At 45.6% G+C, this 25,203-nt stretch overlaps 1 protein-coding gene across 2 annotated transcripts in view; it reads left to right on the top strand.

Annotated features, from left to right (window-relative positions):
• LOC126247935 (innexin inx7) overlaps positions 1-25,203 on the top strand; it is a 170,824-nt gene that overhangs the window by 58,649 nt on the left and 86,972 nt on the right. Inside the window, exon 1 of one of the 2 annotated variants that reach the window (XM_049948522.1) lies at positions 819-1,384. The exons of the other annotated variant lie outside the window; for it this stretch is intronic. Coding sequence (XP_049804479.1) covers positions 896-1,384 — 489 coding nt within the window. The 5' untranslated portion in view covers positions 819-895. Of the gene's footprint in view, positions 1-818; positions 1,385-25,203 lie in introns of those variants that run through there. 2 annotated transcript variants of the gene reach the window in all.

The following is a 25,203-nucleotide window of genomic DNA, read 5'->3' as shown; positions in this document are numbered from 1 at the left end:
CTAGAACTTAGAACTACTTAAACCTAACTAACATAAGGACATCACACACATCCATGCCCAAGGCAGGATTCGAACCTGAGACCGTAGCAGTCGCGCGGTTCCAGACTGAAGTGCCTAGAACCGCTCGGCCACCGCGGCCGGCCTTGCGCGAACACGATTCTCTTAAACCTGTTCCGTAACGCTGGAATCTTTTATTGATAGTGAAATCATTGATTAGTTAAAATGAATGGAATTCGTGGTATGGATACTGACTTACTTTTTCCTTTTCCGGTTAATATTTCTGCTCCTACGATACCGTTTAGAAACTTTTTGGCGGGGGTATACCGGAAACACTGATTGTCAGCGAATTTAGGAATTCTGTTGGGAAGTTTACACTTTCGTCTTGCTTCGTCGTTGTATGAGTTGATTCTCTTTCTTTTTTAGATTGCGTAAATAATCGATTGAGTGCGAATACATGCGATGTGTGCCGGTTCCAAGTTATATTTCAGAACGTTCGAGAATATTGTAGAACATCCGAAAATTTTAGGTCACATTCGAGAATATTCGTAAAAGCTCGCGAACATTATAGACCAAATTCATATTCTTTTCTGTTGAAACATACGATGACGCGAAAGAGGTAGGAAATGTTCTGGTAACCAACTCGTTGTGGTAGCGGCCACTTCACTCATATCTCAACAACTGCACAGCTTCCAGGAACCGCTAAAGTACACAACGAGGGAGCGAAAGGTAGCAGTAGACACGAAAAGCAGTGATAAATTCGGATAACGCAGATTAGATTAATATACGCAACACGGTACCATTTCTCCAGTAACTTTCTCCTGTTACTTACGAGCCGAGCGTAAGAGGCGCTGTTCCTATTTTTTTGTGGCTGTATTCTTGGACCCAACGACACGTAATGCTCAAAACGTTCGAACAGTTCAACAAGAACATCAGGTTCAAAGTGAAGCTTGTCAACATCGACAACGTGGTGTTCAAGCTGCACTACCGCGTCACCTTCGTCCTGCTTATGGTCTTCACGGTCCTGGTGACGAGCCGCCAGTACATCGGAGAACACATCCGCTGCATCAACGACAGTGGCGTCCCGACCAACGTGACCGAGACGTTCTGCTTCTTCACGAGTACGTACACAGTGGTCCGCCATCTGGACCCGTCGCTGAGTGGTGATGTGATCCAGCCTGGAGTGGGACCATACGAGGAGGGCGAACCGGTAGTGCGACATGCCTACTACCAGTGGGTGCCGTTCGTACTGTTTCTGCAGGCCCTCGCCTTCTACACCCCACACTGGATATGGCGCAAAATGGAAGGAGGTCGCCTCAAAGTCATCGTCAACTTGTTCGAGTACGCAGCTCTCGCCAGCTGTGATTCAGACATTACCATCAACAAAGTACGTACTAGTAACTATAGTAAACACGTCAGTGGCGTATAGTATGCAGCATGTTGTGACTAATCAAGAGCCGCACTGGTTGTGAAGTTAACTTGATATAACTCCTTAACGTATTCTGCAAGACCGTCGTAAACCGTTGAAATTGGAAGCCCGTTTCAGTCATAAGATGTATAAACGTTAATTTTTCCTGTTTTGTATTAGCTCATTAGTTAAAAAATCTCATGAGTCAAGGTTTTGTCTTGAATGTCATTTTTGACACGTAAGTGCTGAAAAAAGCTGCTTGCATTAATTTTCTTTCGTTTATTCAAACTTCCTTGCCTGAGCAGTTTCCAGCATTACTTCCGTCATCTGCAGTTAGATCGTATTTAATCACTAGATACTGAAGTACCTATATATGTAGTCTCGTTTTATAACCTCTTTTTTTTACTTATTGTATGTTGGTGAAGGATACAGCGTGCTACAAACTGACCTGCCGGTGCCTCTTATAGCTGGCATGCAGCAAGGTAGCCATCATGCTATGAAGCATGTATGGTGTCACTGTTGCGTACATCTAACCACAAACAACCAGCAACCACTAGATGAACAGTAATAATGTAGGTCATGGTAGACGTGGTAATCGCAAACTATGGACGTAGTAATGTAATAAAACGCATGGGATTTGTTTTAAACAGCACCTGCCAGTCAACATGAAATTCCAGTTGTTCCTATACCAAAATGCAAGAAGTTGAAGATTAGAGGTTCTAATAAAAGACTACATAGTTTTAAATAGTCATTAGCTATATAAACTTTAGCCGCAAATGATGAGCGGTAATGTCCGAAATTGGTCCGGCAAAAAGTTTGAACAAATAAAAGAAAATTAATATACGCATCTTTGCAGACAATTAAATGTTAAAAACGGAGTTGTATTACAGATATAAAAGGTGTACGGCACCTAAGCTTAAAAACATTTAAAAACTCTGGATTCTATTCCCGATGCTCCGTAAGTTTTGTCTCTAACTTATTTCACATGACTCTCATTTCTGGCATTCCTTTGTGTGATTGATAAAATGTAAATCGCAAGTAGTTCGGATTCGACGTAGAACTGTACTTTCTCTTAAAGGTGTCTACGTGGTTACGCAAGGGTTACAAGAGAAAAACATATTCAACAGGACTATGCCTAGAAAGTTCTACTTTGATCTGACCAACTTACAGATTGTATGCAAACTAGACGCAAATTAGCACAGTGTAGAATATGTTTCGTCAGTTCTTTGACTTTGTCCACGATTGGATGTGAGATCGTCACTACACTCAGAACATGAAAGCTAAATCGCTCACAATGAAAAAGCATTAACTTTTACACGTTTCAAAGGTGCACGCCTTCATCATAAGAAATATATAAACACAAGGATCTTCTGTGTATGAAAATTAAATCTTTCCTTGCGTACAGATTGTTACATAAAATTTCGGCCAAACTGTCGGATTTAAATAATTCCCTGCTACAATATGGACCAACCATGGACCTTGCCGTTGGTGGGGAGGCTTGCGTGCCTCAGCGATACAGATAGCCGTACCGTAGGTACAACCACAACGGAGGGGTATCTGTTGAGAGGCCAGACAAACGTTTGGTTCCTGAAGAGGGGCTGCAGCCTTTTCAGTAGTTGCAAGGGCAACAGTCTGGATGATTGACCGATCTGGCCTTGTAACAATAACCAAAACGGCCTTGCTGTGCTGGTACTGCGAACGGCTGAAAGCAAGGGGAAACTACGGCCGTAATTTTTCCCGAGGGCATGCAGCTTTACTGTATGATTAAATGATGATGGCGTCCTCTTGGATAAAATATTCCGGAGGTAAAATAGTCCCCCATTCGGATCTCCGGGCGGGGACTACTCAAGAGGACGTCGTTATCAGGAGAAAGAAAACTGGCATTCTACGGATCGGAGCGTGGAATGTCAGGTCCCTTAATCGGGCAGGTAAGTTAGAAAATTTAAAAAGGGAAATGGATAGGTTAAAGTTAGATATAGTGGGAATTAGTGAAGTTCGGTGGCAGGAGGAACAAGACTTCTGGTCAGGTGACTACAGGGTTATAAACACAAAGTCAAATAGGGGTAATGCAGGAGTAGGTTTAATAATGAATAGGAAAATAGGAACGCGGGTAAGCTACTACAAACAGCTTAGTGAACGCATTATTGTGGCCAAGATAGATACGAAGCCCACACCTACTACAGTAGTACAAGTTTATATGCCAACTAGCTCTGCAGATGACGAAGAAATTGAAGAAATGTATGATGAAATAAAAGAAAGTATTCAGGTAGTGAAGGGAGACGAAAATTTAATAGTCATGGGTGACTGGAATTCGAGTGTAGCAAAAGGGAGAGAAGGAAACGTAGTAGGTGAATATGGATTGGGGGTAAGAAATGAAAGAGGAAGCCGTCTGGTAGAATTTTGCACAGAGCATAACTTAATCATAGCCAACACTTGGTTTAAGAATCATGATAGAAGGTTGTATACATGGAAGAACCCTGGAGATACTAAAAGGTATCAGATAGATTATATAATGGTAAGACAGAGATTTAGGAACCAGGTTTTAAATTGTAAGACATTTCCAGGGGCAGATGTGGACTCTGACCACAGTCTATTTGTTATGACCTGTAGATTAAAACTGAAGAAACTGCAAAAAGGTGGGAATTTAAGGAGATGGGACCTGGATAAACTGAAAGAACCAGAGGTTGTACAGAGTTTCAGGGAGAGCGTAAGGGAACAATTGACAGGAATGGGGGAAAGAAATACAGTAGAAGAAGAATGGGTAGCTTTGAGGTATGAAGTAGTGAAGGCAGCAGAGGATCAAGTAGGTAAAAAGACGAGGGCTAGTAGAAATCCTTGGGTAACAGAAGAAATATTGAATTTAATTGATGAAAGGAGAAAATATAAAAATGCAGTAAATGAAGCAGGCAAAAAGGAATACAAACGTCTCAAAAATGAGATAGACAGGAAGTGCAAAATGGCTAAGCAGGGATGGCTAGAGGACAAATGTAAGGATGTAGAGGCTTATCTCACTAGGGGTAAGATAGATACTGCCTACAGGAAAATTAAAGAGACCTTTGGTGATAAGAGAACCACTTGTATGAACATCAAGAGCTCAGATGGAAACCCAGTTCTAAGCAAAGAAGGGAAAGCAGAAAGGTGGAAGGAGTATATAGAGGGTCTATACAAGGGCGATGTACTTGAGGACAATATTATGGAAATGGAAGAGGATGTGGATGAAGATGAAATGGGAGATACGATACTGCATGAAGAGTTTGACAGAGCACTGAAAGACCTGAGTCGAAACAAGGCCCCCGGAGTAGACAACATTCCATTGGAACTACTGACGGCCTTGGGAGAGCCAGTCCTGACAAAACTCTACCATCTGGTGAGGAAGATGTATGAAACAGGCGAAATACCCTCAGACTTCAAGAAGAATATAATAATTCCAATCCCAAAGAAAGCAGGTGTTGACAGATGTGAGAATTACCGAACAATCAGTTTAATAAGCCACAGCTGCAAAATACTAACATGAATTCTTTACAGACGAATGGAAAAGCTAGTAGAAGCCGACCTCGGGGAAGATCAGTTTGGATTCCGTAGAAATACTGGTCGACGTGAGGCAATACTGACCTTACGACTTATCTTAGAAGAAAGATTAAGGAAAGGCAAACCTACGTTTCTAGCATTTGTAGACTTAGAGAAAGCTTTTGACAATGTTGACTGGAATAATCTCTTTCAAATTCTGAAGGTGGCAGGGGTAAAATACAGGGAGCGAAAGGCTATTTGCAATTTGTACAGAAACCAGATGGCAGTTAAAAGAGGTGAGGGACATGAAAGGGAAGCAGTGGTTGGGAAGGGAGTAAGACAGGGTTGTAGCCTCTCCCCGATGTTATTCAATCTGTATATTGAGCAAGCAGTAAAGGAAACAAAAGAAAAATTCGGAGTAGGTATTAAAATCCATGGAGAAGAAATAAAAACTTTGAGGTTCGCCGATGACATTGTAATTCTGTCAGAGACAGCAAAGGACTTGGAAGAGCAGTTGAACGGAATGGATGGTGTCTTGAAGGGAGGATATAAGATGAACATCAACAAAAGCAAAACGAGGATAATGGAATGTAGTCGAATTAAGTCGGGTGATGTTGAGGGTATTAGATTAGGAGAGACACTTAAAGTAGTAAAGGTGTTTTGCTGTTTGGGGAGCAAAATAACTGATGATGGTCGAAGTAGAGAGGATATAAAATGTAGACTGGCAATGGCAAGGAAAGCGTTTATGAAGAAGAGAAATTTGTTAACATCGAGTATAGATTTAAGTGTCAGGAAGTCGTTTCTGAAAGTATTTGTATGGAGTGTAGCCATGTATGGAAGTGAAACATGGACGGTAAATAGTTTGGACAAGAAGAGAATAGAAGCTTTCGAAATGTGGTGCTACAGAAGAATGCTGAAGATTAGATGGGTAGATCACATAACTAATGAGGAGGTACTGAGTAGGATTGGGGAGAAGAGGAGTTTGTGGCACAACTTGACCAGAAGAAGGGATCGGTTGGTAGGGCATGTTCTGAGGCATCAAGGGATCACCAATTTAGTATTGGAGGGCAGCGTGGGGGGTAAAAATCGTAGGGGGAGACCAAGAGATGAATACACTAAGCAGATTCAGAAGGATGTAGGTTGCAGTAGGTACTGGGAGATGAAGACGCTTGCACAGGATAGAGTAGCATGGAGAGCTGCATCAAACCAGTCTCAGGACTGAAGACCACAACAACAACAATATTTCAAGATTGGGTGTTCCGACCATTTTCAGATGAATAAAGGCGAAAGTACACTGAGTTCGCCGCGCGGGATTAGCCGAGCGGTCTAGGCGCTGCAGTCATGGACAGTGCGGCGGGTCCCGGCGGAGGTTCGAGTCCTCCCTCGGGCATGGGTGTGTCTCTTTGTCCTTAGGATAATTTAGGTTAAGTAGTGTGTAAGCTTAGGGACTGATGACCTTAGCAGTTAAGTCCCATAAGATTTTCACACACGTTTGAACACTGCGTTCCCCTGTTTAAATCGCGCCGGCTCATGTGTGGTGTCAACACGGGTGCGCTATTAGGTTGTCTGCTGGGAGCGTCTTCTTCGATATCAGATCGAACTTCACAGAGTAAAATTTCAGAGAGACGCCGATTACGCATAGCACGAAGTTTTCCCTTACAGGATTCTATGCATTGTGTAACTGGAAACTGCTCTCCCGATTGATAAGAGCCTCTGTCTGTCTTATTTCCACTCATTCATTGATAACAGAGAGTCCAGATGTTTGAACTATGGGGAACAATTATTGTTTCATTTTTTGAATGCATTATTTGAATGCATGGCGTCTGCTGCTTCGAAAGAACAGACACCACGCAGGTCCTGCACCTGTGAACCATTATGTGTACATTGGAGGGGGATGACTGCTATCCGCTGGACCGGGACATTAAGCGGGCTGCGCTCGGTGGGAGTGTCGATCGGCCGCGAGGCGTATCGAGATAGTCCGTGCATTTGCGATAACCCTGTGTGCCGAATAGCGCAGTCGTTACCGCACCTACCTAGTAACAGCCGGCACGGTAGCTCATCGTTTTGGATCAGAGAGCTAGCTGCCCTCTGTAAAATAAAATAAAAAAGAAACTGAATGAATGGATCACCGATGAACTTGAACAAGCGTCGTGGGACGTCCGCCCCGAACAAATACAACGACCAATAACGAACAAAATGAGATAAAAAAAGTAAGCAGGAGATCCCAGATTCGAATCCCGATGCGGTCCACATTCTCGCCCGTGGCCGCTGATTCCATGTAGTGTCCTGCTGCTGCTGATAGCAGTCATCTCCCTTCAATTTACATATAAATATTGTTTCATTCTATTTTATCGAATGACCATTAGGCGTACAGTGTTCTGTGAAAGCGCATTTGCCGTCTTAGAGGAGGTGAGAACGTTAGCAGTGTATAGAGATGGGGCACCTCCACGCCCGCACCAACGTGGTGACCAAACCAAAAGTTCTACTGTCACCTCGGTAAAACATGTTAGTTATCTAGTAAGTGGATCACAGGATGCTGGGCTGTGATATTGTCCGTGCGTCTGGGTAAGACTACGCATTAACACGGTCCATCAGGTGATAGATAGTGGACGAAACGCGAGTGAGGGTAGCGATTTGAAGAGCAGAGGGAAAAAAGTGCCATGGCTCGTGCCGTGGGAAAAAAAACCTCTGCGACAGTGGGATGGGTAGTAAGAGCAGTAGTGGCTTACTAGCTGCGATAGCTCATGCAAGGTTGGATTTGTTAGTATGGGTATCATGCATCATTACCGTGACAAGCGATGGCGATGTATCCCAGTGGCTGCAGCTGCTACATTCCTGGAACAATCAAGATTGTTATACAGTAGTGGGAGATCGGCCGTAGATCGTCTCACTGTGTGGGGGATGTGTGGAGCTTGTTTGCATGCAGTGTACGGTACGGCTTCCCTGTGTGGTGACAGTTATTCGGCAGTATATTTCAGCTGGATATCCAGTAATGACGTCTGATTAAGAGGGGCTCGCCTGTGCCGTTATGTTTGCGTATGCTTGGCCATAGATGTTATGCCCTTACAAGTATGTCTTTTGGTCTTTTATGTTTCCATCTATGGTTGTGGTCGTAGTTCCCCAGATTCAGAATAAACGGGTTCTGCGAATGTCTGGAGTTTCTGTATAGTCTTGTGGTGAGTTTGTGGATTACCTCCGTGAGAGTCTCAAGTCGGTATTCCCGGTGAAGGTCCGCGATGCGTGTGTATCGTGGAGCATTGCTTATGATTTTGAGTACTTTGTTTTGTATGAGCTGCAGACGGCGCAGGCGTGTAGGCGCAGCGTATCCCCAGACAGGAGCTGCGTACGTCATCAGGGGTCGGATAAGTGTCATGTACATGGACCCCGACACCCTTCTGTTCAGTGTGCTACGCCTGTTGAGCATAGGATTGAGCTGTTTGAGCCTCGCGCTAGCTCGGTTGGTCATGTGTTGTATGTGGTCCCCCCAGAGTAATTTCCGGTCCAGCCACACACCGAGGTATTTGACTTTCTCGCGGAAACGTATCGGACGTGCATGTAGGGTTATTGGTCTGCAGTAGCGGGACGTCAGCAGTGTAACGTCAGCAGTGCTGCACAACGCACTCCTGAACAGAGGCCATTTGAAATATATTTTGCTACATTGGCATAAACTGTTGAAATGAGCGTATTTAAAAAAATTCTTGAAGTTTCGGTATGATGTTCCATTACACAGTGATCGTCATAAACGGAGCTGTATCGAGAAAGACCCGACTGATCGACTACAGACTGGCAGGATATGTTACACACCACCAGACATGGCAATGATTCCATTTCCACGGTCGACTGCATACTTTAGGAGCGTGTGTGGGACCATGACATCGTGTTCCCTGATATAAGAGAGCCCTAAAGCCGTCGGCACACGGACCGTGCATCCAAACGTTGAGCGTTGAGCGTGCCGAGTTTCTGACGTCATAGCGTTGAACAGCACGTTTGCGAGTCTTTCCGAACGTGCAGAGCAGTATTTGGCATGTCAGATATTCTGAGCGTGCGTCTGAGCGTTGACCAATGAGATGGCACAACGCCACCTACGTCACACGTACGCCGTCTCCCTTCAGTACAGAGTTGTGAGGCGCCATGTTGGCATTCATTTCAAGCCTATATGTATATATGCCGTTTCTGACCACTAGAAAATTGAGAATCACTGGAAAACCCGTTGTTAACTGTGTGATTCGTTCCAATAAAATAATGATAAACATCATATTCGTGGCAAAAGAATTATTGTAACTTGCGTATTATGAGAGTAGGCTATTTGAAGCCAGTGACACACTGAAAATCCACCCAAAACGCATTGTTCTTGGTACAATTTGTTATAATTAAATTTCAATTAGTAACATATCTACGATTAAGGTTTTCAGCATGGCGTAACATAATATGATTCCAAGCAAGAGTTGTGTTGTTGGTTTAGCGTAATGAGTAGTGTCACTGTCCGGTGAAGAATTGTTTATGGGATAGGTGGTTCGCGTCTTGACACTTCCAATTTTTTTCCTAAGATTCGCGTTTTTATTAGGTTCTGATACTTTATTATTAGTTATACTATAATATTTGATGTTATATAAGTTCACCTTTTTTTTGAGGGGTGACTTCGATTGGCTTAATCTACAGGACAGCTTGCGCTACTTGTATAAAGACATTTTGCTCCTTTTTCTTCTACGGTTCGTAATTGACATGTTGCAAAGATTCTGCTACTGGGTAGGAAAAGTGATCTAGTAAGACTGATCTCGGCGTTTTACTTAAATGTGGGAATGATGAAATAATGTTTATCTTATGCGGAGAAGTATTCAAAATTTGTACCGCACTATTTGTAATGGATCTTTTATATGCCTGTGTCCTTATTGATTGGGCATGATACTTTCCTTTTTGTGGACGATGGAGGAAAAGTGCGTTGTAATAGAGCTAACGTGGGAATTTTACGCGCGCCCGTTTAGTAAACAGTGTGATTTACGAACTTGAAACATCCCTAAACTGCCACTGGAGTGCGTTGCGATCGCGTATACCACGTTGGGGCCCACGTACCATATGCACAAGTCGCATCGTTCCTGAGCGTTCAGCAGCACGTTGAACGTGGCACGCTCAATGTTAACGTTCTACAGCACGGTCCGTGTGCCGACGGCTTAACAAACAGTCACGCCGGCCAGTAAGACAGCGGGTAGCGTCACTCGAACGTCACCTGACCGTGGACTATGTCCAGGCGACCCTGTTGCCCAGCTAATCGCGTTCAACAGGGGCCGCTACGTGAGACTGCGTTGTCTTGTTGGACTGCGCGCCACACCAGTCGCACGAACAGCACCACTGCCCGCTGTTGGCGACAGTGAAAACATGAAGGCGCATATGCGTGACGTGTAGCGTCTGGACGTCTGACATGCACCAAAAGGAGGGAGGGCTGATGGATTGTCCACTACGAGCAAAGGTAGGGCCCATTCAGCGGTTTGTCCGCCCTGTATGCAACATCCCGTAAGAGAGTATGCGGTTGCACGATTCTGGGTTCGCCGCACGGCCATCCTTATGTCGCCTGCTACGCACATACCCACAGCATCGACTGGTATCGGTAACAACGGACGTGAAGACTGGCAGCGGATCTCGTTTCTGCCTTGGAGGCGAAGCCCACCAGGTCTGCGTCTGGAGGAGCAGTGCAGGCCATTAAGAAGGGACACCTTTGATCTAGAACGCTCGGAACCGCACGAATCCCGGCATAGACTAACACTCCATCATAGATACAGCAGTGGTCTGCGTCATTTCCAAGAATCTGCTCACTTGTCTGCTAGCGCCGTCAAACGGTGGCACGTTTTAGCTGCACTAATAAGTGCCCGAGTTGCGTGAATGGTATTGCTGCAGTACGGACGTGTTTCTTGGAGTGTTCGCATGAGGGTTGCTGTGTAAGCTATGGGCAGTGATGTCATGAAGAGAATTAAACCTATGAATGTGGACAAAGTTGCGACGTGATGAATATGGAAATGAACTGGGGTCGAGGGTAGAGAGTTCGGGGATATATTAAATAACATAATAATTCAGAAATATAGTGGGTTGGGTTCAAATAGCTCTGAACACTAAGAGACTTGACTTCTGAGGTCATCAGTCGCCTATAACATAGAACTAATTAAACGTAACTAACCTAAGGACATCACACACATCCATGCCCGAGGCAGGATTCGAACCTGCGACCGTAGCGGTCGCTCGGTTCCAGACTGTAGTGCCTAGAACAGCACGGCCACTCCGGCCGGCAAATATAATGAGAATGACACAGAAATACATGACGTAATGCCGGATAGATACACTGATTTTGAAGGACATGAAGAACCTGAACGTCAAGGTGACTGTTTAAGCAGCACACGACGTTCTTCTCCAGAGCAACAGGAACAGTCCGGTCAAAGTGATTACGTACTATCTCCACCCAAACAGTCGAGGCCCAATCTAAAAGAAGATACTAATGACAACTAGAGAACATTCCTATAGGAAACTAATAAGGCGCTACAAATGAATTTAAAGTAAATCAAATTGTAGATTAATTCTAAATTATGTGTCTAGCAAAAGGCGAACAGAAGTTCGTTTGAAAAGAAACAGACATGCGAGAACGTGATCAGTGTGGCTTTCTTTGCGAAAGTGATTTTAAATGTAAAAATGTGTTTTTAGTGAGATATCCATATTCTTCTCTTCCACTTTGTTTTAAAACTTCATCGAAATACCTCGTCTGCACTATGAGGAAAGTTAGGATACGTGTGTTTTGCACTATTATAATTACTTTAAGCATAGGGTGATATAATGATGCCATTGAATTGCGCATAATTTCTCTCCTATGGTCTTCATACCTTTTTACTGCGTTTCTCTCTATTAGAATGTCACTTGTGGTATAATGCGACGTTGGAAATGACAAAGACCACTGTTTTCCTTATGACCGGGTGTTATTCTAAGGATGGTTCCGTGCAGTTCCCAGCGTTCTAGGTCAAACATGTCCCTTGTAACAGCAGGCTGTTGTATTCCATCACACTTTGAGCCAGTTGGTATGATAATACACTCCTGGAAATTGAAATAAGAACACCGTGAATTCATTGTCCCAGGAAGGGGAAACTTTATTGACACATTCCTGGGGTCAGATACATCACATGATCACACTGACAGCACCACAGGCACATAGACACAGGCAACAGAGCATGCACAATGTCGGCACTAGTACAGTGTATATCCACCCTTCGCAGCAATGCAGGCTGCTATTCTCCCATAGAGACGATCGTAGAGATGCTGGATGTAGTCCTGTGGAACGGCTTGCCATGCCATTTCCACCTGGCGCCTCAGTTGGACCAGCGTTCGTGCTGGACGTGCAGACCGCGTGAGACGACGCTTCATCCAGTCCCAAACATGCTCAATGGGGGACAGATCCGGAGATCTTGCTGGCCAGGGTAGTTGACTTACACCTTCTAGAGCACGTGGGGTGGCACAGGATACATGCGGACGTGCATTGTCCTGTTGGAACAGCAAGTTCCCTTGCCGGTCTAGGAATGGTAGAACGATGGGTTTCCATGACGGTTTGGATGTACCGTGCACTATTCAGTGTCCCCTCGACGATCACCAGTGGTGTACGGCCAGTGTAGGTGATCGCTCCCCACACCATGATGCCGGGTGTTGGCCCTGTGTGCCTCGGTCGTATGCAGTCCTGATTGTGGCGCTCACCTGCACGGCGCCAAACACGCATACGACCATCATTGGCACCAAGGCAGAAGCGACTCTCATCGCTGAAGACGACACGTCTCCATTCGTCCCTCCATTCACGCCTGTCGCGACACCACTGGAGGCGGGCTGCACGATGTTGGGGCGTGGGCGGAAGACGGCCTAACGGTGTGCGGGACCGTAGCCCAGCTTCATGGAGACGGTTGCGAATGGTCCTCGCCGATACCCCAGGAGCAACAGTGTCCCTAATTTGCTGGGAAGTGGCGGCGCGGTCCCCCACGGCACTGCGTAGGATCCTACGGTCTTGGCGTGCATCCGTGCGTCGCTGCGGTCCGGTCCCAGGTCGACGGGCACGTGCACCTTCTGCCGACCACTGGCGACAACATCGATGTACTGTGGAGACCTCACGCCCCACGTGTTGAGCAATTCGGCGGTACGTCCACCCGGCCTCCCGCATGCCCACTATACGCCCTCGCTCAAAGTCCGTCAACTGCACATACGGTTCACGTCCACGCTGTCGCGGCATGCTACCAGTGTTAAAGACTGCGATGGAGCTCCGTATGCCACGGCAAACTGGCTGACACTGACGGCGGCGGTGCACAAATGCTGCGCAGCTAGCGCCATTCGACGGCCAACACCGCGGTTCCTGGTGTGTCCGCTGTGCCGTGCGTGTGATCATTGCTTGTACAGCCCTCTCGCAGTGTCCGGAGCAAGTATGGTGGGTCTGACACACCGGTGTCAATGTGTTCTTTTTTCCATTTCCAGGAGTGTATATGGAGCAATACCCGGTGGTACCCGTTCACCGTTAGTGTTCCTAATCTGATCCGTGGCAGCCGCACAGTTCGTGAAGAATATCATGCAACTTGTGGCTCTGCCATTCGTGAGTGCCCACGCCCGTGCTCTATTTCAAAAGGACAGCGCTTGTCATACAAGTGTTATCTCCTGAGCATGCGTCGCAGCCGTGGATACTCTGTCGTCGCCAGCCACACAGCCCGCACTCTGCCCGATCGAATATGTGTCGGGTGCCATGGAATGCGTCATCAGGACTCCACCTACACCCACCAGTCTGCAGGAACTAAACATTCTGGAGCAAACAGCATGGAATGGACTATCACAGGATATATCCAGGACCTGTACAGCTCCGTGGTGCGACGTCTGGCCCCTTGTCTTCAGAACCGTGTATTTTGGCCGTGTAGCACAAAAAGATGTTGGCCCTTATAAGTTGAAAGTGTAATTATTTCTTTTGCGTGGTATCATGGTACAATTTACCACTCTGCCAAAAATGATCGCAGTCCGCCTAGCACTTCTGCGTGCAGCTGCTTTTATGACGAGCAGTGTATTTAAAACCATGAAACAAGGCGGAGAGGGATTTGTTATACGATGTTGACAGTAATACTGTGTATGTAATACTGTGTCGTTCTTTATCAATTTTCAACTAACAAAGAATGGATACTCCGAAGATTGTTGCGCCCCCGATTTGTGAATATCCGAAAATTATAGGTTTTCTATGAACATAAAAGTTTACTGTGTGGGCAATCGCAGGTTAATCTTTGCAGAATTAAAATAAATTTAATAATTTTTGTTGTTGTAGAATCTTCTAAAAACTGTAGAGTCCACTTGTAGCTGCTAATCCTCAAAACTGTTCAAATGTGTGTGAAATCTTATGGGACTTAACTGCTACGGTCATCAGTCCCTAAGCTTACACACTACTTAACCTAAATTATTCTAAGGACAAACACATACACCCATACCACCGAGGGAGGACTCGGACCTCCATCGGGACCAGCCGCACAGTCCATGACTGCAGCGCCCCAGACCGCTCGGCTAATCCCGCGCGGCTGCTAATCCTCGTTTATTGTGTTATCAAGGTACAAACGTTTTCGCAAGAATGAATCTTCATGTTCATTTTGGCTGGATTACACGTGTGCTACCATTTACTATCCTTAAATTTTGCGTAGATACGTCAGATCTCTTTCAAGTGTTCATACATACCAGTCGGTGAATAATGGGTTTTTAGTCATTCCCGTGAAGCTGTAGACGAAACGAAATGCAAAAAGGATGAACTTCATTGGAATACAGTATTCACACAACAATTCCTTGGCTGATCCCACTCGGACATTTCAGCTGTGACGTGTGGATTGTGTGCTACGTTTTTTGCAGTGTTTGCTGCAGAATTCTCATCAGCTACTGTTTCTTTTCGTTGGCGTATCTCATTTTAACACTTCCAGTTATTTGACTTTTTTTTAATGTATGCTAAAACAAATCAGGTGAGTTTGGCGCCCTCTGGATATGTTTCAGCATATAATCGCGCCGCTACTCTTAGCCGCTTCGTGGTATTCGCCATAAACGAAAACTATATCGAAGTTTCCGACTGTTGCGTATATTTTGATTGTCTAAATAGCCCCAGGAGCATGTTGTCTGATCGCTACAACAGCAGGAAACGGATTGCTATACCTCAAGCGCGCAGTTAAGCACAGGCTCTGTATCTGAGTTACGTATGTGCTTACATTTGACGCTCCGGTACACACATTTGCGGCATCTCTTCTCCAGATAGAGGGGCGGTGGTTATCTTGTTACTACCTGATCATGTTCCACACACTGTACTATTTATGAGGGTATTATTCACTTGCTCAGAATGTAGTCACACGTCCATGCTGAGGGCTGCCACGCGTAATGTTTATGAGGGTAAGGTGCGAAATGATAAAAGCAACTATTAATGCCTTCAATGTTCATACTATTGACAGTATCACGGCAAAGTCAAATTTTAACCCTCATGTACTACGCGGTGGGCTTCTGAGTATGGGGCGAATCAAAAAGTAAGTTTCCAGAATGAGATTTTCACTCTGCAGCGGAGTGTGCGCTGATATGAAACTTCCTGGCAGATTAAAACTGTGTGCCCGACCGAGACTCGAACTCGGGACCTTTGCCTTTCGCGGGCAAGTGGTAGAGAACTTGCCCGCGAAAGGCAAAGGTCCCGAGTTCGAGTCTCGGTCGTGCACACAGTTTTAATCTGCCAGGAAGTTTCAAAAAGTAAGTTATACACTACTGGCCATTAAAATTGCTACACCAAGAAGAAATGCAGATGATAAACGGGTATTCATTGGACAAATATATTATACTAGAACTGATATGTGATTACATTGTCACGCAATTTGGGTGCACAGATCCTGAGAAATCATTACCCAGATCAACCACCTCTGGCCGTAATAACGGCCTTGATACGCCTGGGCATTGAGTCAAACAGAGCTTGGATGGCGTGTACAGCTACAGCTTCCCATGCAGATTCAACATGATACCACAGTTCATCAAGAGTAGTGACTGGCGTATTGTGACGAGCAAGTTGCTCGGCCACCATTGACCAGACGTTTTCAATTGGTGAGGGATCTGGAGAATGTGCTGGCCAGGGGAGCAGTCGAACATTTTCTGTATCCGGAAAGGCCCGTACACGACCTGCAACATGCGGTCGTGCATTATCCTGCTGAAATGTAGGGTTTCGCAGGGATCGAGTGAAGGGTAGAGCCAGGGGTCGTAACACATCTGAAATGTAACGTCCACTGTTAAAAGTGCCGTCAATGCGAACAAGAGGTGACGGAGACGTGTAACCAATCTTACCCCATACTATCACGCCGGGTGACATGCCAGTATGGCGATGACGAATACGCGCTTCCAATGTGGGTTCCCCGCGATGTCGCCAAACGCGGATGCGACCGTCATGATGCTGTAAACAGAACCTGGATTCATCCGAAAAAATGACGTTTTGCCATTCGTGCACCCAGGGCCGTCGTTGAGTAGACCATTGCAGGCGCTCCTGTCTGTAATGCAGAGTCAAGGGTAACCGCAGCCATGGTCTCCGATCTGACAACCCATGCTGTTGCAAACGTCATCGAACTGTTCGAGCAGATGGTTGTTGTCTTACAAACGTCCCCATCTGTTGACTCAGGGATCGAGACGTGGCTGCACGATCCGTTACAGTCATGCGGATAAGATGCCTGTCATCTCGACTGCTTGTGATACGAGGCCGTTGGGATCCAGCACGGCGTTCCGTATTACCCTCCTGAACCCACCGATTCCATATTCTGCTAACTATCATTGGATCTCGACCGACGCGGGCAGCAATGTCGTGATACGATAAACCGCAATCGCGATAGGCTACAATCCGACCTTCATCAAAGTCGGAAACGTGATGGTACGCATTTCTCCTCCTTACACGAAGCATCACAACAACGTTTCACCAGGCAACGCCGGTCAACTGCTGTTTGTGTATGAGAAATCGGTTGGAAACTTTCCTCATGTCAGCACGTTGTAGGTGTCGCCACCGGCGCCAACCTTGTGTGAAAGCTCTGAAAAGCTAATCATTTGCATATCACAGCATGTTCTTCCTGTCGGTTAAACTTCGCGTCTGTAGCACGTCATCTTCGTGGTGTAGCAATTTTAATGGCCTGTAGTGTACTAGCTCGCCGCGAGAGCAAACTGTGTGTCGTGACCGCGGCTAATGTGTAGCACGCGACAGTAACTGCTGACCGATAGGACGGGTGGTGAGGTATCCCACCGTATTGTGTCTGCATAGCAGGGTAGACTCAATAGTGTGTCAACTAGACGTTCGTTACTAACTGCGGGTGCGTGCAACGATCAATTGCTTGGACATTCACCATGAAATCACTGCTGTATATGGTAAGCGTCCAATATCTCGCCCAGGTATTGTAAAGTGCCGTAAGCAATTTGAAGCTGGACGCGTGGATCCGCGAATACTGCAAAGGTAGGCACGCAAGATCCAGTACCGTTGCAAATGTTCGCAGTGTGGATGTGATAAAGAGAGAGAATCGGTGCATAACACTGCAGGAAGTTGTCAGCATGTTGAACATTTCTTATGACAGTGTGTTCTCCATTGTTCACCGGTACCTTGGATATCCCAAACAGTGTGCCAGATGGGTCGCACGGTTGCTCACCCTTGTTCAAACGGACAACGTTTCGAATAATGAGTGTCATTTTTGGAACGGAAGGCAATGAGTTACTGTTCTGAATCAATACTGGGGATGCAGGGTGGGTCCACCAGTTTATCCACAAAACAAAGAGAACATCAAGGAATGGGTGCAAATCACGTCACCTCAACGAAAGAAGGCCAAGGTCCAAACTTCAGCAGGAAAGGTGATGGCGATGGTTTTCTTTGACGGGGAGGGCGTGGTGCATGTGGAATTTATGCCGAAAGGCCGGCCGGGGTGGCTGAGCGGTTCTAGGCGCTACAGTGTGGAACCGCGCGACCGCTACGGTGGCAGGTTCGAATCCTGCCTCGGGCATGGGTGTGTGTGATGTCCTTAGGTTTAAGTAGTTCGAAGTTCTAGGGGACTGATGACCTCAGAAGTTAAGTCCCATAGTGCTCAGAGCCATTTGAACCATTATGCCGAAAGGCACGACAAACAGCTCTGCTTAGTATTGTCAAACGTTTCACCGGTTGCTTAAGGCAATTAAAGTAAAGCAGCGGGGAAAAATGTGCCCCAGTGTGATTTTTTTTGCACGACAACGCAACACCGCACTCGACCTGCCAAACATTAGGACTGCTGCAGCGATTCAAGTGGGAAATACTGTAACCTCCCCGCAAAAATATTAAAGTCAATAATAGTGAAATCGTAACCTCCCAGCAAGAATATGAAAGTCAATACTAAGTGAAATGTTATCTTCCCGCAAAACTGCATAATAATAAATGAGCCAACCGTAACCTCCTTGCAAAATTAAAGAAAAATAATGGCCCAAATGTAAACTCCCCACAGTAATAAAAGTCAATGATAATAAAAATGTGCAAAAATGTTAAGTCCCCACAAAATCAACGCTAAAATGAACCTGATAAATTTTATTAGGGCAGCTGCGCTGACCTACGGCCCTGTGAAATAATTAAACCTGATAAATTCTTACCTCAGTAAAACTGCCTATATTTCTGCTCTTATTTTTTGGCACAGCTTCGTGCAATGCTGGCGTATATTTAATTCTGATTCTTGGAGGAAATGGCTCTGAGCACTATGGGACTTAACATCTGAGGTCATCAGTCCCCTAGAACTTAGAACTACTTAAACCTAACTAACCTAAGGACATCACACACATCCATGCCCGAGGCAGGATTCGAACCTGCGACCGTAGCGGTCGCGCGGTTCCAGACTGAAGCGCCTTTAACCGCGTGGCCACACTGGCCGGCTCTTGGAGGAAATGCATAGGAAATATTATTTGAATTAAAAATGAATGCTTTTTCTTCATAAGAGTGGAAAAATTCTTTAAATTGAAATGATTATTTTTCTTTAAAATATTTACTTTGTAAAAATTATTATTGGGGCATTTCTTGAACAAATTAATTACAATTACCATACATTATTAGCTGAGCGCAATGCTGCTTCATTACCTTCTAAAACAATATACCTCGTCCTGAATCGTGACCAGAGATGGAGGGAGAGCACGCCGCCGACCCATGCCGACGCCCGCTCAGTACAACCGTCCACTCGCTACAACTACTGCTCTCGAACTGCTCTTGCCGACTCGCAACACGCTACTGGCACTGACTGAGTGCATCTAGCAACTGAACCCTCGCGCGGTCAAGCGCAGACTAGCAACGATAAATAACTCTCTGGTCAGATTCTGTCATGCCTCGCCATCGCTGGTACTGAATACATACGGAACGTACGCGTTTCAATACGACAACAAGTTGTTCAAATGGCTCGATGCACTATGGGACTTAACGTCTGAGGTCATCAGCCCATAGACTTAGAACTACTTAAACCTAACTAACCTAAGGACATTACACACATCCAAGCCCGAGGCAGGATTCGAACCTGCGACCGTAGCACCAGCGCGGTTCCAGACTGAAGCGCCTAGAACCGCTCGACCACAGCGGCCGGCTTTACGACAACATCCTCATTACGGTCCAGACCTCGCGCCATGCGATTGTGATGTGTTCCGCAGGATGAAAGAAGAGCAGCTGCAACCAGATGGTCACACAGACCTGCAGGCAATTTCTATGCATCCAGAATCGAAAAATCAGTTATCCGTTCCGAGAAATGTTAACAGTCTCTTGGGGACTATGTGGAAAAGTAAACGTACATTGTACCTTGTCATGGCCCTGTTGCGTATGTGTTTGTGGTTTAATAAACGCTCATAACTTCTAAGTGTAACGCACGTTTTAATTCTTCCTCGTACAACAAAAAGGCGTGCCAGAATCATCAAACGCGGCGGACTTCAGTAGGTAACGGCCGCACTCACGCTCCGTAGCACAGTTAGAGGCAACTGCCTTACTTCGTATAAGGATGTCTCGTAGCTGTCGCCCCGACTGGTTTCTTCTCGTTGGTCACGGACTCAAGCGTGCATGCGATAAACAGTGCACAACGAATTGGCAAATGGAAAAGAACTCACTCAAAAACTGATGTTAGTCTTGACCATTGTATTTACTGATCTTATACTGCATTACGCGTCTGGATACATTCTATCCATATTTGACAAATTCAGTTTCAAATTTATTTACAAAACAAAAAATTCAGTTTCGTTTTACCTAAGGATGTGTTATGGATATTTTGAATCTTTGAGAATGGCACAAGGCTGAAACGCGTAAGGCAGTATAGGATTAATAAACACAGTAGTCGGGGCTAGTATAAGTTTTTGAGAGCATTAAAAACTGGCCACAACTTCTCATATGGCATTTTGCTGGGAAAGAATTCAGTGTTATTAAAAATGAAATTACGGAATGTTGGAATACCAATTACTTTTATTTCTATGTATACAACCAAAAAATCAAGGAACAGGATTCTAAGAGCCAATCTACCACCATTATTGATGGCAAGATTATCGAATGCTAATTACGTCCACAGCACCCCGAAAGTCACAAAAAAAGGCTCCATTCGATCTTACAATTCACACGATATTAACACAGGCTCGCTCAAGAATGTCATCCAGGGCAGTTTTGTAAAATTATTCCTTCTTAATGTAAGATGACGTTTTACATACGGATTCGCGTATTGCCTCCGCTGTATGCTATCACTGACTCGTCGGAGCTGTCTTAGCAGTTAGGCGCCTGCCTGCTCGGGAAGCCCCTGCAGCTGGTCCGCGCTTTGCACCGACGACTACATGCATGTTGGATGTGGGATGATGGCACGGGGGTGCCAAAACATGTTTGGGTACTGAGAAAAACAGTGTTTTGCATTACTGGCGCACCTGAAATCAAACAATTTTAACTGCAAGCAAGGCCAATACAAGGAGCTACAAATCAAAATGATGGGCTACATGCATAGTTTTCATGTGTGTATTGAGACGACAGGCTATCAGTGCCGGTAATATCAGAGACGCAGCTGATGATATGTATTGTTAATTACTCACCGTCATAAATGATTACACGCTTGATTATATAACGACACTTGTTTACGGACAACAGCGAGAAGTAACTCCACTATCCATTCAATATCTGGCAGCTCAGAACTACTTGACAAAAATAAACTGTTTTAGCTATTTGTATGAAATAATAATTGATGTTATAACGCTATTCATTTTCAGTGGTTTATGGAATGCTGTTTCCCAATTGTCAGTGAAATGCAATGAACAGTGAACTGAAAACAAGACAGATTGGAAAAAGTAAATAAACTGTTTATTATTTCAAAAGTTATCGCTACGGGTGTTCGTGCATTTATCCCACTACGAGACAAGGCGGTCAATGCCCTCATGCAAAAATGTTTGCAGCTGTCTATGGAACCATGATTGTATCGTGACAATCACGTCTTCGTCCGAAGCAAAAACGGCGGCCACGGATGGCTTTACTGAAGGCTCCATAAATATGGAGATCGCGTGGAAAGAGATCGGGACTGAATGGAGGATTTGTAAGGGCTTCCCAGCTACACTTTTGCAACGTAGTCGAAAAAAGCTTGACAACGTCCATTATGGTTCAGGATACTGCCCGTCACTGTTGCCAAGATTGTTTCTGCTGCATAAGTACGGCTAGGAAGCACTTATACATCCTCCGTACATTCATGATCTCTCCCCATGAGATTTCCAGAGGGTAGACGCTCGTCGCTGTCGATTTGCTTCGGACGACGAGGTGCACGCCAGAATACATTCGTGCTCCCATGAGGCAGGATACAATCATATTTCCGTAGGGAACCGCAAACATTTTTCCATAATGGCATTACTTTTGAAATAATAAATGGTCTACTTCCTTTTTCCCATCTGTCTCGTTTTCATTTGACTGCCCCTTCGCTTGCCGCAAATGACGATTGTAGCCTTCTATAGTTGATCAGCTTCGATATTTTCTTTCTTTTTTTAATGTTTAAGTAGAATGAATTCCTTCTCGAAGGTGATAACCTTATGCCCTCTGCTATCTTTAGTTTTAATTGTGTATGAGTAGTAGAGCTTTACAACAAGTTCATACTAGCAAATACGGGAGAGGTGGTCAGAAGAAGATGCTTTGTGATCGTGCAACAAAATGTGCGGCCACTGCTACACCAAGACAATACGAACGACGTGATAGTGGCGTACTTCCAGAGTTTAATGCCAATAAACATAAATGAATTCGAGACTTAGAGCGCAATCTTTTAATAATCTTCAATTTTACCACAGCAGTGAGCTCTGTTTGCTTAATAATGGAGCGTACGAAATTACTGTTCCAGAGCCTCCTCGTCGCCTTTTCTCAACCAGGTACAACCGTGTCTATGCGGAACCACTTCTGAATTAATTCAAGCTGAAACCAGTGACCAAAATGTCTCACAAGCAACTTCCAACGGTCACATAACGCGTCTGCATACACTTGCACGTCCTCCTCCTGGAACAGTAACTCACATTCTCTTGATTCAACAACAAAATTTCCTCAGCCTTGACAAAGTTTTACGCAGATAAATTACGTCCGTAACTGAGCCGTCATATTACTTTATATACAGAAAAATAGTTTCAGGTCATAAATAAATAGAACTTAGACCATTTTTACGCATGTGGGAAAGTCTAGTAAACATGCACTCTAAAATGCATACCGTAAAAGCTATGAGCACTTGCTCAGTAGAAGAGATGTATTTCACAGTAGTGAAGGTGAACAACTGTTCATAACTCTTAAGGTATGCACTTTAGTGCACAAGTCAACTGGACATTCTTTTCTTGTTTTGGTCCATACTACCACCTCCCAAAACATGGAAAGCTGAAAGCTTGCAGTAGAAGAGATTTATTTCAAAGTAACAAATATGTTTATTAGACGTTTTGCTTCGAATGATCGTTCATGTCATATTCCTGAATTTTAACCATTCCATCTGCGTTGCCCTGTGTGTGGTGCAGGTTGCGACGTTGATAGTACATCAATGCTGTTTACTTTAATTTAATTAACTCACTTTAAGTTGGCTGAAATATTTACCATTTGTTACAAAAAATAAGAACATAGCTGCTCAAAATAATACATGCCGTTAAGGTTAAACATTTTACGGCGAGAACTGGGAATTTGCTGCCTGAAGGTGGTGAGACATTGTGAATGGCGACATGGGGAGAAATCGAGACCCACAGTTATATTCACTCTGAAACAAGAAAACTTAAACACCACGAAAGAATTATCCGAATGGGAAGGAAATCGATGGATGTAATCGGTAGATGTATATGCATGTACAAACAAATGATTATAATTTCAGAAAAATTAGATGGTTTACTCAAGAGAAGGAGCTCCACAAATTGATCAAGTCAATAAGGGATTGGTCCACCTCTGGCCCTTACGCCCAGGCGGTCATTGTGGCCCAATTCGAAGCGGGACTCATCGCTCGAGGCAAATCTACTCTAGTCAGTGAGATTCCAGGCCGAAGGCATGTCTGGAGACGCCCCGGACAGCGGCGTGATACCAACCAGATTGTCGCCAATGTGTGGTCGGACAACCAGGAATGATGGTCTGGGGTCCCGTTTCTCTTCTTAGTTGGACCCCTTTGTCATCCGCAGCGCCGTTACAGCACAGCGGTACGTTGACGATATTCTACGCCCCGTTTTTTGTCCATCATGGCAAGCCATCCTGGTCTTACACTTCAGCAAGATAATGCCCGCCTGCACACGGTCTTCGTGCTTGCCCGACGCTATCTTGGTCAGCAAGTACGCAGGATATCTCCCCAATTGAGAACGTTTGGAGAATTATGGAGAGAGCCCTCCAACCATCTCGGGATTTTGACGATCTAACCCTCCATTGGACATAATCTGACACGCTATCCCTCTGGAGGACATCAAGAACTCTATCAATCAATGCCAAACCGAATAACTGTTTACATAAGGGCCAGAGGTGGATTAACACGTTATTGACTTGCTCAATTTGTGATGCTCTTTTTTTGAATAAATTATCCAATTTTTCTGCTATTGCCATCATTTGTTTGTGTATGCATATCATGTGGACCGATTTCTGTACCACTACACTTCCGGCTAATTAGGACCTAAATGGACCGTGTACCTAAAGTTCCCTGTTGCAAGGAAAAGTCATCCACGCAGAAGAATAAGTTAAATCCGTGAAATGTAGGTGAAGTTGTAACCGAATCGCCAACGCTCTGCAGTTGCAGCAATGACGGCAAGCAGTAAAAACTCGGTTAAGGTTAAATGAATACCAAATTCGCTGATTGGAATTATAGTAGTCAGTTAAACATTATACACTCCTGGAAATGGAAAAAAGAACACATTGACACCGGTGTGTCAGACCCACCATACTTGCTCCGGACACTGCGAGAGGGCTGTACAAGCAATGATCACACGCACGGCACAGCGGACACACCAGGAACCGCGGTGTTGGCCGTCGAATGGCGCTAGCTGCGCAGCATTTGTGCACCGCCGCCGTCAGTGTCAGCCAGTTTGCCGTGGCATACGGAGCTCCATCGCAGTCTTTAACACCGGTAGCATGCCGCGACAGCGTGGACGTGAACCGTATGTGCAGTTGACGGACTTTGAGCGAGGGCGCATAGTGGGCATGCGGGAGGCCGGGTGGACGTACCGCCGAATTGCTCAACACGTGGGGCGTGAGGTCTCCACAGTACATCGATGTTGTCGCCAGTGGTCGGCGGAAGGTGCACGTGCCCGTCGACCTGGGACCGGACCGCAGCGACGCACGGATGCACGCCAAGACCGTAGGATTCTACGCAGTGCCGTAGGGGACCGCACCGCCACTTCCCAGCAAATTAGGGACACTGTTGCTCCTGGGGTATCGGCGAGGACCATTCGCAACCGTCTCCATGAAGCTGGGCTACGGTCCCGCACACCGTTAGGCCGTCTTCCGCTCACGCCCCAACATCGTGCAGCCCACCTCCAGTGGTGTCGCGACAGGCGTGAATGGAGGGACGAATGGAGACGTGTCGTCTTCAGCGATGAGAGTCGCTTCTGCCTTGGTGCCAATGATGGTCGTATGCGTGTTTGGCGCCGTGCAGGTGAGCGCCACAATCAGGACTGCATACGACCGAGGCACACAGGGCCAACACCCGGCATCATGGTGTGGGGAGCGATCTCCTACACTGGCCGTACACCACTGGTGATCGTCGAGGGGACACTGAATAGTGCACGGTACATCCAAACCGTCATCGAACCCATCGTTCTACCATTCCTAGACCGGCAAGGGAACTTGCTGT

Source organism: Schistocerca nitens, chromosome 1, assembly GCF_023898315.1.
Source record: "Schistocerca nitens isolate TAMUIC-IGC-003100 chromosome 1, iqSchNite1.1, whole genome shotgun sequence".
Classification (NCBI taxonomy): domain Eukaryota; kingdom Metazoa; phylum Arthropoda; class Insecta; order Orthoptera; family Acrididae; genus Schistocerca; species Schistocerca nitens.
This window is presented reverse-complemented; position numbering and strand designations above follow the sequence as displayed.